General features: G+C 40.0%; 1 protein-coding gene across 1 annotated transcript in view; it reads left to right on the plus strand.

Moving 5' to 3' along the window:
• plxnb1b (plexin b1b) overlaps positions 1 to 16,337 on the plus strand; it is a 47,407-nt gene extending 31,070 nt beyond the window's left edge. Inside the window, exons 6-38 of the mRNA XM_072451845.1 lie at positions 694 to 794; positions 1,657 to 1,789; positions 2,021 to 2,177; positions 2,281 to 2,389; positions 2,580 to 2,688; positions 3,473 to 4,312; positions 4,777 to 4,911; positions 5,046 to 5,168; positions 6,108 to 6,201; positions 6,589 to 6,755; positions 6,824 to 6,975; positions 7,252 to 7,357; positions 7,432 to 7,568; positions 7,655 to 7,831; positions 7,907 to 8,072; positions 8,169 to 8,411; positions 8,494 to 8,673; positions 8,750 to 8,898; positions 8,985 to 9,085; positions 10,646 to 10,863; positions 11,013 to 11,191; positions 11,280 to 11,346; positions 11,642 to 11,788; positions 11,870 to 12,035; positions 12,690 to 12,793; positions 12,875 to 12,959; positions 13,077 to 13,243; positions 13,346 to 13,506; positions 13,578 to 13,725; positions 13,900 to 13,964; positions 14,052 to 14,127; positions 14,205 to 14,279; positions 15,236 to 16,337. Of these exons, the coding sequence (XP_072307946.1) occupies positions 694 to 794; positions 1,657 to 1,789; positions 2,021 to 2,177; positions 2,281 to 2,389; positions 2,580 to 2,688; positions 3,473 to 4,312; positions 4,777 to 4,911; positions 5,046 to 5,168; positions 6,108 to 6,201; positions 6,589 to 6,755; positions 6,824 to 6,975; positions 7,252 to 7,357; positions 7,432 to 7,568; positions 7,655 to 7,831; positions 7,907 to 8,072; positions 8,169 to 8,411; positions 8,494 to 8,673; positions 8,750 to 8,898; positions 8,985 to 9,085; positions 10,646 to 10,863; positions 11,013 to 11,191; positions 11,280 to 11,346; positions 11,642 to 11,788; positions 11,870 to 12,035; positions 12,690 to 12,793; positions 12,875 to 12,959; positions 13,077 to 13,243; positions 13,346 to 13,506; positions 13,578 to 13,725; positions 13,900 to 13,964; positions 14,052 to 14,127; positions 14,205 to 14,279; positions 15,236 to 15,340 (5,142 nt within the window). The 3' untranslated portion in view covers positions 15,341 to 16,337. The remainder of the gene's footprint in view (positions 1 to 693; positions 795 to 1,656; positions 1,790 to 2,020; positions 2,178 to 2,280; positions 2,390 to 2,579; positions 2,689 to 3,472; positions 4,313 to 4,776; positions 4,912 to 5,045; positions 5,169 to 6,107; positions 6,202 to 6,588; positions 6,756 to 6,823; positions 6,976 to 7,251; positions 7,358 to 7,431; positions 7,569 to 7,654; positions 7,832 to 7,906; positions 8,073 to 8,168; positions 8,412 to 8,493; positions 8,674 to 8,749; positions 8,899 to 8,984; positions 9,086 to 10,645; positions 10,864 to 11,012; positions 11,192 to 11,279; positions 11,347 to 11,641; positions 11,789 to 11,869; positions 12,036 to 12,689; positions 12,794 to 12,874; positions 12,960 to 13,076; positions 13,244 to 13,345; positions 13,507 to 13,577; positions 13,726 to 13,899; positions 13,965 to 14,051; positions 14,128 to 14,204; positions 14,280 to 15,235) is intronic.
• Positions 16,338 to 16,840: the final 503 nt, after the last annotated feature.

Consider the following 16,840-nt stretch of genomic DNA (forward strand, 5'->3'; position numbering starts at 1 on the left):
AATAAGGCATGCATTAAAAAAAATATATTTCAATTTACTATACGGTAAGATAAAAATAGACTTAGTATGTTACACCTATATAGGTATTGTTGGCACATAAGCAAAGTACAGGTAAACTACATTTGATTTTCAAGTTTGGAGGCCAGGTAGACTACAACAGTCTGTGTACAGTCATGTTAAATAATCCATCTATTCCACTAAAACAAGGAATAAACTAATGTGTTCATCAATGAAAAACATTTGTCTATAAAAAATGTAACGCATCTGAAACTATCTACACTCCATGACGAAGAATGTAGTTGTAAAGTTGCGGTGTAAATATTGTATTTTAGTTGTAAATTACAAGTTATAATCAGTTCGCTCAATAGTAAAGAATTGTGTTATGCTATGCTGGAGCTATTGGGCTTTACTCAAACATTCCTCAATATCACCCAGTAAAACCTGTTATTGTTTCTGCATTAGTGAAGACCACAAACGCATTCCTGAAGTGCCCCCCATCCCTCCCGTAATGAGACAGAGCAGTAGCAATGACCCCCGGATTATTCTAATGACTGCAGTTAGTGGCCATTGTTGCTGTGGAGAAAATTGGGGCACCTATTCTTCTTAATCAGATTTCCCAGGGTTTAGCGTGTGTGTGCTCCCTGAATATACCCGGATGTTGATGGTGTGGTGATAGTTGTTCCCTGGTTACAGCTACAGAAGAGACCAGTGGCCGAGTGTTGGAGGCATGAGGACTGTCACTCCTGTCTGCTGGCCCATGACCCATACTGCGGCTGGTGCGTCCTGCAGGGAAGGTGAGGCTCAACACAACAGGACGAGCCACATTAAAATACATACACATTTGATGTAATATCTTTGCTAGTATCAAATGGGAGTTGGCACTGATTTCATGCTTCCAATATATGACTATAATCTGGGAGTAAGATGGGAGTTTTTTTAAACAACATCTCTTGGACAGTGAATGGATAGTACTTTTAAGGCTTCTAGTAATACAATTACTATAAGGTTAAAATTATGTTGCTATGGACCCTACTTGTACAATTATTGAGGGATTACATCAACAATAGTGTTATGATATTAAAATATCTAAATTGATTTTGATATTAAGGAATAGGCATACTCAATACCTGTCATTTTCTGCAAAAAATGATGTGGTCTATTTCTGATAGAGCTCAAGATCATTCTACAATTGTTTGAAATGTTCTCCTCCTTTCATGATTTTTTTCAGTATTTATACTTGCTCAAATCAGTATCTAGTTTCAGTACTAGTTTTAGTGTCAATCAGTATCAGATTTGCAATACTTTTGGAAACTGTTTGACAATAATAAAACAACTAAAATGTTGCTAGACCAAGCAAATACCAATCAGTGTTTTATTGGAAATCAATGTAAAATATGACAACATGGATAGCAGTGACATCTATTGACTGAAATAAGAATTACACACATATATATATATATATATATATATATATATATATATATATATATATATATATATATATATATATATATATATATATATATATATATATATATATATAAAAAATAAAATAAATAAATCTTAAATATTTAAGTCATTTAAGTCCATATAGAAAGTCTGTTACCAAATACATTCCCCTCTGTCTAAATCTAACTTAGCATTGTCCTTTGTTAGGTGCATGCTGCAGTCAGAGTGTGCTCGTGGACAGCAGTCTGGACAGTGGCTCTGGAGTTTTGACATGGAGCAACAGTGTCTGACCATTCAAGAGCTCAGCCCTGCAAATGTCAGCAAGGATGAGAGTCACATGGTAAGTGTGTTTCAGCCACCCCACATCACACTCTATTACAACTGATCCTGGAAGTGTAGTGGATTTAGGGATGCTCTACTTTAATATCCTTTGCGTCTTTTCTTTGTGGAGTTAATACAATTATTCTATTCCTTTGCACACATATTAATAACATTGAAATTAATGTTCTATGTCACTAATGTGTCACTAAAACCCAATTATAATTTTATGTCTCCTTTGGTGTGTCTTCAGATATCTCTCTTTGTCCCGGGTCTCCCTGTGTTGGAGTCTGGAGAGTCCTACACCTGTTTCTTCCAGAACAGTCAAAGTTCTGCCACAGTCGGCTCCACAGGCGTCTCCTGTCGCTCCCCACACCCCAGACAAGTGCCTGCGGTGTCTCCAGGACAAGGTGAGCTTAACCGCAAGATTCAATACCAAATTCTGTCAGTCTGGATGCCATACCTGTATTCCACTGTACTTATTGTTATGTCTCACATTTGTCGGTTTGTCAGACTTTGTCAAAGTGGTGTTGTCCCTCCGTTTTGGTAATGTGACGGTGACAGAGAGGGACTTCTCAATCTTTGACTGTCAAGCAGTGAAGCAGCTATCTGGGAGCATGCCGTAAGATCTTTTAATCCTCTTTGTTTCTGTGCTAGATATTTAGTATTGGGAAAACTGTGTGCATTTGAGCTTTATATACATCCATTACACTGTTATAATGTAATGGGCCTGGTGTCATTTAGGAATCAACAAAGCTTTTTTTGACAAGTAGAATCTGGTGGTCATGTTCATCAATGTCCTCTCTGTGCAGTTGTCGGGGGTGTGTCCTGAGCCGCTGGGACTGTAACTGGTGTGTTCATCAGCACACGTGCGCTCACAAACCCACCTGTGAAGAGGGAGTTATCATTTACAACCAGCATGTAAGTACCTCTTCACTCATTACAAACAATATATTACATAAGCACTACCATTGCATTTCTCGATGTTAATCTCTTAAAGCCATACAAGTGCTAGTAAAAAACAATTGGTAATTTGTTAAAGAAGCAATTCTCCACATAATAACAGGAAAACCAAAAAGCTCTTATTTTCAACCGACTTGTATGTTCTTAATGTGTTAAGGTATGTTCGTCCTAAGCTGTTGATGCACAATTTTGTTGCACAAATATTGCAAAAACATATTTAATTCTGTCAAATGGACAAAGGTTTTGAGAGTTTTTTTAAGAGTGTAGATGTTTTGCCGCTCTTTCTCTGACAGAACTGGTGAGTCACTTCCTTGTAAGTCTCTGATCTGACACTAACTAGCTGTTAACAGTGAGAAGTATCTTTTGGTAAGTCTTTTGAACTAATCTAACTTCTAAGGTGTGAACTGTCATCAATTCCCCGCCAGAGGATAAGTGTCGAAATATCTTCGCTCTTAAAACGTTTGTCCAATTGACAGAATTAAATTATCTTTGCTTATGGAACCAGCCTGGGCGACTGAGGACTTACAGACATCTTGCACAAATACATATTTAAAAAAAAGAACAGTGCAGATAAAATGTGATACAGTACATCCATACATAAGATGTCATTGCCCTGCATTTAGTTTAGATGCCATGGCTTTTCCCATAATCAAGCGCTTTTATATTTTTTGTCTTTTTTGTTTATTTAAGTTATTTGTGTCACATTTGCTCCTAATCTCTCCCATTGTCGCCTCACCTCCAGTTCAAACTCCCTACATCTCCTCCCCCCACTTCCAAAGCCCTGGAGATCATCACCACAGACCTGATGCCTGCATCAACTCTGACTACAGTGACTGTTGCCGCGACAACTACCACTTTGGCGCCCCCTACCACCACTTTACCCCTAACCACCACCACCACCCTTGCCACCACCACCATCCTTACAACTACTATGAGTACGACTCCTACTGCTGTCACCACAACGGCTGTTACTACAACTCCAGAGACTACCACCCATCCCATCGCCACAGCAACAAACACCCAGACTAGTAGTGCCCTTCCCCCCACTCTACCTGTTACTGAAAGCCACACTGAGGCGACTACTGCCACAAATGAAAGTCCTCATTTGGTCCCAGTTACTCAGGCTGATGGTCAAAGTGGAGAATTAGACCATGTCATACCTTTGATGATTCCCCACACTGAACCAGACATGGTGTCCCAGGTGATGCCAGCAGAGACGCCAGCTATAATCCAAGACGTTTCTGGGCCAACTATTCTCGATTCAAATACTTTTCCTCTACCCACACCCTTCTTTGTGGGTGAAGCTACGGACTCTGAGCCTATTGAGTTCCAAACAAGCAACCCTCCTCCGCCTCCACCTTTTAACCCACCAACTGAAAGCCCCAAGGTGCTGGTGTGGCCAAAAGACAAAGAAGAACCAGAAGACCAAATGAAGCAGGTTGAAAATGACACCGCAACGTTTTCAGCTGGGACAGTCCTGTCAGGAGATGGAGAGATGGAGCATGCCCCGCCACCCCCTTCCCCTCTTCTCCACGACTCTGAGCCAGACTATCAATATGACCAAGACGAGGGCTTTCTCCCTGTGAGTTCACACCCATTTTTCATGCTTTCCTCACGGTTCCAAATATATTCATGGTATTAACAGAGCAATGTGTAGCGTATCCCCCAAAAGTATTGTTTTCAGATTAGATTCTTGAAAGGGATGATCCCTACACGAGTGTGCAGTGGGGGCAGTAGCCAATATGGCTGTATATGTATTCTATGGTTCTAGGGTTCTATTTCCTTTAAAAAAAACAACTAACATTTTAACTGACAACGTTCATAATTAAACTTATCCAACATACCACAAAATCAACACATACATGTTAAAAAGTTATTTTGTCTGACCCTCCCTGAGTAATCATTTTCCTGTAGCAGTGGTTTCCAAAGCAGGAGCAGGGGTTTGCAAAAATGATCTCTAGATGTAAATTTAAGATGTGACAGTGTATTAAATATTTTTTTTTTATTGAAAATGACATGTTTTAGTAATTTGCTGTGATGTTTCAGGGAGACGACGGGTCTTATGTGAGCTGGGGGGCCTCTGCATGCCCTTGTGTAGAGAAGATCCAGGGCTCCTCACTGCTGCCTGTGAGAGTCCAGAGGAAGATTACACTCTTGGCACACAACCTGCACCTGTATCAGGTAAAATTTCCCTCTCAAGCAGAGCAAGTTCAATTCTAACTGCTCAAGTAATGTATCTATTGGTGAACAACTGCTTTAAAACAAATCTGAACAGTATTTTATAACAATATAGTAATATTAAGATGTTTGTACAGGACTCAGATCTGGATTATGAGTGTGTGCTGGTCATCGAGGGTCAGACTGTGGTGGTGGATGCCTACGTGGAGATGGATGACATAAACCCATCTAACTTTGACATCACCTGTCAGCTGCACGAGGTAGCTTTTTGTCTATAGGGCTCCAATATATTATGATGTATTGCACTTTTACTCTCCTGGTTTATATAAATACATTGCACTGTCTGTCCAATAAAAAGGTCTCCACAGGGAAAAAAGGGTCTCACGCTCTTAATATTTGGTAGGACCGCCTTTTGCTTTGATTACAGTACACATTCGCTGTGGCATAGTTTAATTAAACTTAATATTAAAAGATTTATTTACATCCAGTGTTGCATTATTTTTCACAAGTTGATCTTGTATTGATGACGGAGAGAGTGACCACTGCACAAAACCTTCTCCAGCTCGTCCCAAACACTCTCACTGGGGTTCAGATCTGGAGTAGATTAGTTTCTGCTTCTCCTTCGATGTTTTCTGTGCTTGATGCCAATGATTTGACCCTTCTCAAACACACTGACATCTTTTCCATGACCACAGGATTTGTCTTTCCATGTGGTTGTTGCATCAGTTGGGTTTAACTATCCAGTAGGAGGCTTGTAACTACTGTATTTTGCTTAGTTAAATCCAAGTGGCAACATTTTTTTGGACAGGCAGTGTGTATTATAAAGAAAAGAGTATGTAATATGGAATGTGATGGGGTACCTGATGTATTTGAAGTAGTTCCCAACACTCACAAACCCTTTGGCATATTGTTAATATTCTTGGTACCACAGGCTTTAGGATGATTATGTCCTTCAGTCAGGTCACAGGTGGCACCCAGACAAAATATCAGCCAATGTTGGAGCTTTTAAGACCGAAAGCAGATACGCTAAAAAGTGCAAACATCCATCTGTAATCCAAAAATAATTGTAGATATATTTTTTTATGATATTACTATTTTATTTCCAATTTATGATTGTAATGAAAAAAAGATTAAAAATCTGAATAAATATTATATTAATTGATATATATATATTCCATATTCCACTGTTTCTTTTCCAGTATGAATACTCCGCACAGTTGGAGGAATATAATGCCATGGTTTATGTGAAAAGACGTGATACATTTCATGTGGACAGCACACCAGACTTATACGGTGAGTGCTTAGCAGTCGGCTCATGTCCTAAGTGAATCTGCGTTCTTTGTCCACCAAAAAATCATTGAAGTATTTTGAAAAGTTTTACTAGAACTAGAAGCATCTGTCGGACCGCTTATGTTATGCTTTAAAGGTGAAAATTACATTACAAAGTGTAACGGAAAGGCTTTGCATATGTGTTCTATGTCAATAGTATTGAACTCAATTTTTATACAGTAATTATTTATGGGGTTTGTGGGATGGGTTTTGCAACATTTACTATGCAGTGTTTGGTGCTCTAAATTAAATGTTATTTTATTATGACAATGGCAATAAATATTGAATTTGAGGATCATCTTTGAACAAAATCACATCAGTTTGCTAACTGCAAGTTTGTGCTCTGGTTAGTGACACTGTACAACTGCTCAGTGGGGCGCTCAGACTGTAGCCGCTGCCACACAGCGGATCAGAAATATGGCTGTGTGTGGTGTGGTGGGGCTCAGGCCAGCTGCGTGTACTCCGACACCTGCAGCCAGCTTGTAGAGAAGACGTGTCCTGCACCGGTCATACTCTCAGTAAGAATCCACCCTCTTGTAGAATCAAGTGGAACACAACAAAACCCTGATAACACTTTGCCTGTTAGATTGAACCGCTGTCTGGCTTGTTGGAGGGAGGAACTACGGTCACCATAACGGGCTCGAACCTGGGACAGAAGCCTGAAGACATTCTCCACTCTGTGTCTGTGGCTGGGGTTCCCTGCACGGTCATCCCGAGTCTCTATGAGGTGTCCTCCAGGTACACAGCTCAATAGAAATATATGAAATATATAATAAATATAAGGCCTCACAGCACACACAAGTCATTTTTGTGACAAAAATATTTTTTTTATAAAATTGTAAAAATAGTTTTAACCAAAAGGACTTTTTTGTTTTCATTCTACTTTCCAAACCCTGCTGCCTCTATAAGTGCCGATATTTGACGTACATTTTTATTCAAATGCCATGTTAGTGTCATTAGTTGTTACAAAATGTATTGCCTGACAGTAATAACATAACAATTGTTTGTGGCCAGGATTGTGTGCAAGACCAAGGCCAGTGGAGGAAAGACTGAAGGTCACGTGTCCGTCACTGTCAGCGGAGGGGAGTTTGGTCTGTCCAGCCAAATGTTCAGCTATCAGGTAACTGCAATTCAACTTCAGGTATTGCTGGAGAAATCTGGAGTATATTTGAATGTTATCGATGTACTTTTCAGGATCCATTAATCATGAGTATGTCACCTATAAGGGGCCCTATGGCTGGAGGAACTATTCTCAACATTACTGGCCAAAACTTGCTAACAGGGCGTCCAGCAGATCTCAGCATTACAGTAGGAAGAGTGCTCTGTAACATGTAAGTCTTCTGTGCCCCACTGTTTTTGTATTTCGTCATTTCTACCTTCACTTAAATTATTTAATCTTCTGGGCCTGGTACTCCAGTGTCTCAGAGGTGGACATGTCCAGTGTACAGTGTGAGACGGGCCCAAGTAAAGAGACTGGAGAACATCGGCTCACTCTGCATTATGGTCACAGCCAGCGCCACCTTCTCTCAACAAACTATCTCTATACCTCCAATCCCAATGTCACCCACGCCTCACCTGCCAACAGTTTCATGGGGTAAGAATATTGATCCCTAAGTGCAATTTTTTTGGCAAAATTATTGGCAAATGTCTTGTTTTCTTTTCTTCTTAGCGGTGGCCGACTGATCTATGTGTATGGCTACAACCTGGATGTGGTGCAGAGGCCCCGCATGGTGGTCACCTTCTCTCTGTTGGAAACTTCCATTGCGCAGACTAAAGCTAAGAGCCGAAAGAGGAGAAGTGGCCGAAAAAGCAGGACTGAAACCGATTTCAAACAGGTCTGTGGATATGGCTAGAATGTTTTTAATTGTTTTAATTTGTGTCAATGTCACTACAGTTTTGCATTGAGTTTTCAATTTGTTTTGTGTCTTCAGTTTGTGGGCCCATGTGAAGTAAACTCCTCCTCTCTCATCCTGTGCCATTCTCCTGTGGTAGACCCCACTGTGCAAAATTCAGTGGTCAAAGTAGAGTTTCAGTTGGATAACCTCAGTTTTGACTTCAGCACTCTGAACAGCCAGCCTTTTAAGTACGAACCCAACCCCATTCTACAGCCCCTCAGCCAGCAGGACCCACTGAAGGTCTACCGCTACAATCCGGGCAGCTTTATCCAATTGGAGGTTTGAATCAAAACAATTTCATATCAGCTTTATTGCTTGCCGCTATTCAGAGTCAAACAATAAGATTTTGCGTGGTCCGCAGGGCGAGAACCTGGACCTGGCCATGACCAAAGATGAGGTGTTGGTTCAGATGGGGGAGGGAGTGTGTGCAGTGAAGACTTTAACCAAGAACCACCTGTACTGTGAGCCCCCTCCTCAGCAGCCCGCACCCGCTGGCAATGGAAAACAACGGGAGGGGTCTGACAGCCTGCCTGAGTTCACAGTGAGTTCCTAATTGGCTGTTTGTACTGTATGTATCTTAAGAATGTAATGTCTGTAGGCTCAAATGTTCATTTCAGGTCCGTATGGGAAACCTGCACTTCTCCCTTGGTAAAGTGCAGTATGACAACCCCAGTCTGGCCACATTCCCTTTGGAGGCCCAGATTGGAGTGGGAGTGGGAGCTTCAATTGTGGCTCTAATCGTCCTCATCATTGTTCTCATCTACAGGTCAGTTATTTTTTGACAAAATGTAAAAACTCAAGTTTGACATACTGTCTTGACCCTTTTATTTCTGCTCAAATTTGTTATTTCAGGAGGAAGAGCAAGCAGGCTTTGAGGGACTATAAGAAAGTTCAGATACAACTGGAAAACCTGGAGACTAGTGTGAGAGACCGATGCAAGAAGGAGTTCACTGGTAAAACAGATAATAACATTTTAAGATAAGATAAGATATTCCTTTATTGTCCCACTTGGGGAAATTTCATTGATGCAACGCAGGTAGATACAGAGGTAGATACAGAGGAAAAGAACAGATAACTTGTAGGAAGTTTGAAAAACACTCCATTTCCCAACAAGGGAAAAATAATAAAGATAAAAATAAATAAATACATAAATACCATTGCATGTGATCACGACAGTAATTGCAGATGAATATGTGTCACGACGGCACATGGATTGCACATGAATTTCACAGTAATTTCACACGAATCACGACAGTAATTGCACATATTAACGAGTGATTAAAAAAAAAAGTATATTTGATACAAAATGGCAGCCTGTCAGCCAAGACTACAAACATACAAAGACGTGCTTGTAGTCTGGGGCGAGCGGGTTTGCCAATCAGAGAAATGTGTTGTTTCACTGTGTCAAAGCAAACAGGGCAGCATGCAAGTACAAAGAAATGTTTAACAAGGAATAACAAAGATCACACAGAGCCTTTGGCAAATCAATGTCTGAAACTCTAAACACTGTTTATCAGCGGTTAACAAATTATAAAATCATTTAATATATATAAAATTGGAAAACTGGAAAAGTGAAAAAATAAATAAAAAAAACTTTCACACCCATACACACACATTCGCATTGGGGCGAGGCGGGTTAAATGTCTTGCCCACGGATACAAAGGCACTATTCACCTGAGGGAACTGGAGTTGCATCTGTAACTTGTGGGCCAGTGGGCCGGCCCATTCAAGCAAGAATGTTAATGTCGAGAGAGGGATGCGAACTGCTCACTTTTGGATCAGTGTATGTAGTGGCACTGTGTCGATGGATGTATGGGTCATTAAAATTCAGGGTGATTATTGCTGTGTGTAAAGATAAAGTCCAAAGTTGTTGAAAGTTCATTTGGATGTGCCAATCCGTTTATTACAAAATCTCCCTAACATTCCCTTGCACATTGCATTGCCAATTATTCCCTTTTTCTACATTTTCAGGGTAGGAGCCTCTGCTTCATTCCACATTTTCAAAATGGATTATTATTAATATTCAATGTACCTGAAAAAATTCGACATTTCCAACATAGATCATTTCTGATATTATATTCATTTTATAGAGCCTTGATGGGGTAAAATAATAACTATTTTTTTATATTTAATAAATCAACCCCAAGCTTCTCTCACCAACTCATTGTTGATGCCTCTCAAAGCGCTACATAGTTATTATTCTTTCATCCCATATTCTGTGATGGTAAACCAGTTATGTAGCTGCGCTGGGAAAGACTGCGCCATCGTTTCCTCCGATCATCACCTGTCATTCACGTACACACCACTTTCATACTAGGCAATGTGTGTTAACTGAAGGACACAACAACAGAACTTGATTCGAGCGGGAACTGAACTTGCGACCTTTGGGCAATGGACAGTGCCCCGAGTCCCATGTTGCCCTGAAAGGACCCTTTTATTATCAATGTGGTATCAAAATCAGTATTGAGCCTTTCCTTAATATTGAAATCTAACCTTCTTCTGACACCTTCCAGACTTGATGACAGAGATGATGGACATGTCAAGTGATCTGGTGGGTTCAGGCATCCCCTTCCTTGACTACCGCATGTATGCAGAACGTATTTTCTTCCCTGGCCACCGGGAGTCCCCACTGCGACGGGATTTGGACGTTCAGGAGTGTCGAAGGCAGACAGTGGAGCAGGGTCTGGTGCAGCTATCCAAACTACTCAACAGCAAACTCTTCCTCACCAAGGTATTTGGTTGCCTTTACAATGACATTCCTTAACTTTCTAAAAATCACACAAATATCAAAAACAGTTTAATAGAAGATTTTAAGGCTAAACTGCAGATAGGTTTGCAGAGACATTTAGATGTATGAATGCCTGTCTTCTGTACTTGTAGTTCATCCACACATTGGAAAGCCAGCGCACATTCTCGCCTAGGGATCGGGCATATGTGGCCTCTCTACTGACGGTGTCCCTGCATGGCAAGCTGGAGTACTTCACCGACATCCTGAAGACCCTTCTGAACGACCTGGTGGACCAGTATGTGGCCAAGAACCCCAAACTGATGCTTCGGAGGTCAGCACATGCCACAAGGCATTAGACGGGAGGAAGATGAAGAATTTGTATATTTAAAACACTGATTTCTACTGTTGTATCACTACAGGACAGAGACGGTTGTAGAGAAGCTGCTCACCAACTGGATGTCCATCTGTCTATACATTTTCCTGAGGGTCAGTCTTGGTCTATCACCTAAATGTAACGTTCCAAAAATATTTCTGTCTTTTCATTTGGGAAGAATTAGAGATAAATTGAAAGTAAATAACGATTGAATTGGTTGATTAAAAGGTTTGCTGGTTATTAACGAGACAAATAATACTCTCCTACATTTGAATATAATTAATTATCATCTTATTTTTCTTTGATTTACAATGACGCATAACTTAAGTACTCTACTTTCTGTTAAATAATCTAATCAACATGTTTTATAGCTCTTTTTAGCCCACTCACCCTTTGTTCTGTGTACAGGATTCAGCAGGAGAACCGTTGTACATGCTGTTCAGGGCCATAAAGCACCAGGTGGACAAAGGCCCAGTGGATGCAGTGACAGGAAAGGCCAAATATACTCTTAATGACAACCGGTTGCTAAGAGAAGATGTCGAGTACAAAACCCTGGTATGCTCTTGAAAATGCTTTGTTAACGTTAATGTGCTTTAGTGCTCCCGCTGATTACCGGTACTGTGTGCTCTGCTGCAGACTGTAAATGTCCTGGTACAAGGAAGCGGCCTCAGTGACAGCCAGCCCCTGACCTCCAAAGTGCTGGACTGTGACACCATCTCCCAGGTCAAAGAGAAGATCCTGGACCAAGTCTTTAAGGGCACGTCCTTCTCACACAGGCCGCATGCTGACTCTCTGGATTTAGGTATGATGCATCAGGGGGGATTCTTTTTTTTAGATAATCTTGGTATTTATAATCTGATTAAATTGGACAGCATGGTAGCACTTCACAGCGAGCTGGGGTTCGATTCTTGCGTGTGACCTTTCTGTGGGAGTTTGCATGTTCTTCCCGTGTCTGCTTATGCTCCCTCTGGTTACTCCTACCACTAACAACTATGTACAATAGGCTCCTCCCCTCTGGGTCAGGACTCTCCTGAAAAAGAGATTCTGAATCTCTGTGGGAATTTCCTGTTTAAATAAAGATGCAGTCAATTATTTGTTTACAATCTTAAGAACGTGGCTATTAAACTCTTAGTTGAGGTTCAAGTATCACACAAAATCCAATCCATTCCAAATTCCAACTTTATTTGTAAAGCACTTGCAGTGCTTTACAAATAAATGCTCAGTGGGTGAAAATGTTTTGCTCAGAAATGCGGCAACATTCCTTTTTTATATTTCATGATATATATATATATATATATATATATATATATATATATATATATATATATATATATATATATATATATATATATATATACTTTTTCTATTGTCATTCTCATTCAAAAGGGCAAACTACTGTCCCATACATATTCTTTTTGTACTAGAAAATATTTTCTGTGTATATGTTTCAAACTAGAGTGGCGGTCAGGGGTGGCCGGGCACCTGATCTTGTCCGACGAGGACCTGACGTCAGTGGTACAAGGCAATTGGAAACGCCTTAACACTCTGCAGCACTACAAGGTCAGTACCAGCCATCTGGACAGATCGTATTCTATGAACAAATGCGGTTAATAATGTTATCGATTGTTTACTGTTCTGCAGGTACCAGATGGTGCTACTGTCGCACTCATACCTCGCCACACCAAGCACATCCATCATGACAACCATGAATATGTAGCTGGAGAAAGTAAGTACCAACTTGGAGTTGACTGATATCTTTCCTTGGTCTTTCCTTGACTCTAGTGTCTATTTTTAACTGCTATTATTTCGATCACCTCTCTAAATTTAATTTCTCACAACACAGAAACTCCTATGCTGGAGGATGCAGATGAAGGTGGAGTGAGATTGTGGCACCTGGTTAAAGCCAGTGAAGAGCCTGAACTGCCCAAGCATCGTAGAGGCAGCATGAGGGAGAGAGAGAGGGCCAAAGCTATCCCAGAAATCTACCTTACCAGACTACTGTCCATGAAGGTAAACTGTCAGCATAAAACCAATCAAACGTTATTGTGTTAGACGAGGACCAAGTGACAACCAAATGACTACGTTTGACATGCTTTTCCACTTGTTTTTTAGGGAACGTTACAAAAGTTTGTGGATGATCTATTCATGGTAATCCTCAGTACCAGCCGCCCGGTTCCTCTGGCAGTAAAGTATTTTTTTGACTTATTGGATGACCAGGCAGGGCGACACGGCATCACTGACCCAGAGACGATCCACATCTGGAAGACCAACAGGTGCAAAAACAGACTCACACACAAGCACTGTTGAATGAGGGCTCTTCTTCATCTCTGCTCTGCTTTTCTAGTCTTCCTCTGCGTTTCTGGATCAATATTGTGAAAAACCCTCAATTAATTTTTGACGTCCAAGCCTCAGACCACGTGGATGCTGTGCTCTCAGTCATTTCCCAGACATTCATGGATTCTTGTACGATCGCTGAGCACAAACTGGGAAGGGTAAGATGTTCAACTCCCAACAAAACTATGTATTCATCCAGAGCTATTATTATTTGGATATTAGAAAAGTCACTGTATGAAAAAATGTGTTGTGTTTTTATGTGTTTTTACATTTGTTCACTGTTTTTACTCACAAAGATCTGTTTTGGATTTTTTTTTTTGTATTAAATAAAGGACTCTCCCATAAATAAGCTGCTGTATGCCAGAGACATCCCTCGTTACAAGCAGATGGTTGAAAGGTATCATCCACTTTCAAAATCGGTTACCTAAAATGTATTTGAATGCGTGTTTTTCAGAATGCGTTTCTCCTTTGTCTATCTACACAGGTACTATGCCGACATCAGGCAGACAATCTCAGCCAGCGACCAGGAGATGAACTCTGCTCTCGCTGAATTATCAAGGGTCAGTCCTCTGTCACACATTATGTCAGTCATAACACTGAATAAGCAAACCATCCGACTGTGTGCTAACTATTTCAGAATTACTCTGGAGAGCTCAACTACCTGGTGGCACTGCATGAACTCTACAAATACATCAATAAATACTATGACCAGGTATGATTTCATTATTGTACCAGGAAAACTAACGAATGAATAGAATTATATATTTGCTACTGAAAATGGTATGGACAAAGTTATGAGATGGTTCTGTACATCATTTTGTCTGCCCTTGTTCATACTGTTTGGGTGCAATTTTCACATCACAAATCTTTATTTAGCTCGGAACAGTATCACTTCCAACACTGTCTGAACAAAAAAAAGGGGGTCACCCGTCACACACTCAAATATTTATTTAGACAGCCGTTTGCTTTGATTACTTTCGCTTCAATAATGTCAAAAGATTTATTTTCATTCCGTGTGTTATGTGTGAGAGTGACCACTGCACAAAGCCCTCTCCAGCTCGTCGCTGGGGTTCAGATCTGTTGTAGATTAGTTTCCGCGTTTTCTCTGCTTGATGCCAATGATTTGACCCTCAAAAACACTGTCATGACCACGGGATTTGACTTTCCACATGCTTGTTTCAAGAAATGAGAAGCCAACTGCATCAGTTAACAATCACCCTTGCAGCAATTGTCCAGTAGGAGAGGACCTGTTTGCTTAGTTGGTCCAGTTCCTTCAGATTGTAAACGATTTCCAGATAGCAGTCGAAACAACATCTCTATTTCAAAAACAGATGTCCAGACGACTAACTTTGAAACTTTTTCTACCAGTTAATATCTACTTATTATTCACTGACAAATTAAAAGTCATTTAAAGGCTAATATATATTTATTGACTAGTGTACTGTATGTTAGCTACTGTACACGGGCCATAGGCTTTCTTAGTCAGGAGAGCCATGAAGACTAAATTGGAGTGAAAGGGAAAGACATTGGAAAATGGTCAGGGCTGGCAGTCATGAGACTTACTTGGTGGTATCAACCACAAATGTGCAGTGCCCTAAACCACCAGGTTGCACAATAATTTAGTTTTAAAGAAAAGCCTTATTTGGTGTGTTTTGTTCTTCTCTTCAGATCATAGCAGCACTGGAGGAGGACCCCACAGCCCAAAAAATGCAGCTGGGATACCGACTCCAGCAGATTGCTGCTGCAGTGGAGAATAAAGTGACAGACTTGTGACAGAAAAACACCACTTCATTGCTCTCTGCTGGTTGAGATGGACTTGAGTGGGATGGATATCGATGCTGAACAGGACAGTGTTCAGTATAAAGGCAAATGTGTCAAGTAATGGACACTTTCTAAGAAGTGGATGTGCAAAGTGTTTTTTCCTGCAACATTTTCAGCTGCTGCCTTATTGTAGTCTACAATGTGATCGTTTTGGGAACCCCGAATCCTTTATCAGTCCATGTAGTACATGCCCTGGTTTCTCTCTAGATTGCATTTAAAAGCAAAAACATGTTCTTTGTTTGCACTTGTTGAAAATACTGTTTAACCCAAATTCCCAAGTGAGAACAAGATGGTAGAGGTCTGTTCTGCTACAGTTACAAAAGTGTGAATACAATTCTTATTCGGCCAACAGTGGTGGAAGAAGTACTCATTTGTTTTACTTAAGTAAAAGTACAAAAAAATGAGCTGGAAAAATATCAATCTATACTTAAGTAAAAGTGCTGAAGATTTAAAAAGATGTGACATAATGTTTGTGGTTATCTTGATTTAGTATTGTGCTGATTTTTGGTGGCTTCTGTTGACCTAAAATCAGCAGTAATTCTATTCACAGGCTGTATTTTAGACAGCTTGAACCTTTAGACGGGATATCACCATGAATGTGCTAAAAAAACTGACCCCCCAATGAAAGGAAAACTACTCTTACTTTTCTGTCCATTTAAAAAATGTAGTAGATAATGAGTCTATATATACCTGCTCTCAAGTAAAAGTATCCACATTTGCTTTAGTAAAGCACATGTATCTAAAAATGTTAGTACTTTTACTTTTGTACTTTATTACTTCCCACTACTGTTGGCTACTAATTTATATTTTATGAAAAGGTATTGGCAACTTTTAAAATTGAGCTAAAAACGCAATTTTATAATAATCTTATTCAGAGTACATGTCTCCCCAGTTAATTCTGTCATGTCTATGCTCTCTACCTCAGCCTCATGTTGCAGCGATAATATATATATATATATATATATATATATATATATATATATATATATATATATATGGAACCAATTAATCAGCTGTAACTAACATACATGTGCACAGAACAATTGCCATTTTTAAAAGTAGGCTGGAATCCAGATGACAACTGCCAAGTTTTTAATAGTTTCTTTAGTTCCTCTGTGTATTTAACATTCCTTTTTAACAAATATTTTTAATGAAATAGGGCATTTTTGGATGTAATTGATGAATGGAAGAAGCAGAAATATATCTTGCTATGACACTGTAATCAGAGCTTGAGAAATGACTCTTTACGTGGCAAGTGAGGTAAGCCATTAACATGTGCCAACAATGTGTTTGCATGTGCTGTTAGGCTTTATCATTAACGACATACCCTGATTGTTTGTTGAAAATGAGAGGCTCTGCGTAATTAACTGAGGGACACTAAACTGCTGTACGGCTGGGTACTAGAAAAGGCTCCCAGGAGCAGCTACTGTATATGGATGTGTATTTTCTGTT

This window comes from Eucyclogobius newberryi, unplaced genomic scaffold, assembly GCF_026437365.1.
Source record: "Eucyclogobius newberryi isolate DKJ021-1_F unplaced genomic scaffold, fEucNew1.0.hap1 SCAF_19, whole genome shotgun sequence".
Classification (NCBI taxonomy): Eukaryota; Metazoa; Chordata; class Actinopteri; order Gobiiformes; family Gobiidae; genus Eucyclogobius; species Eucyclogobius newberryi.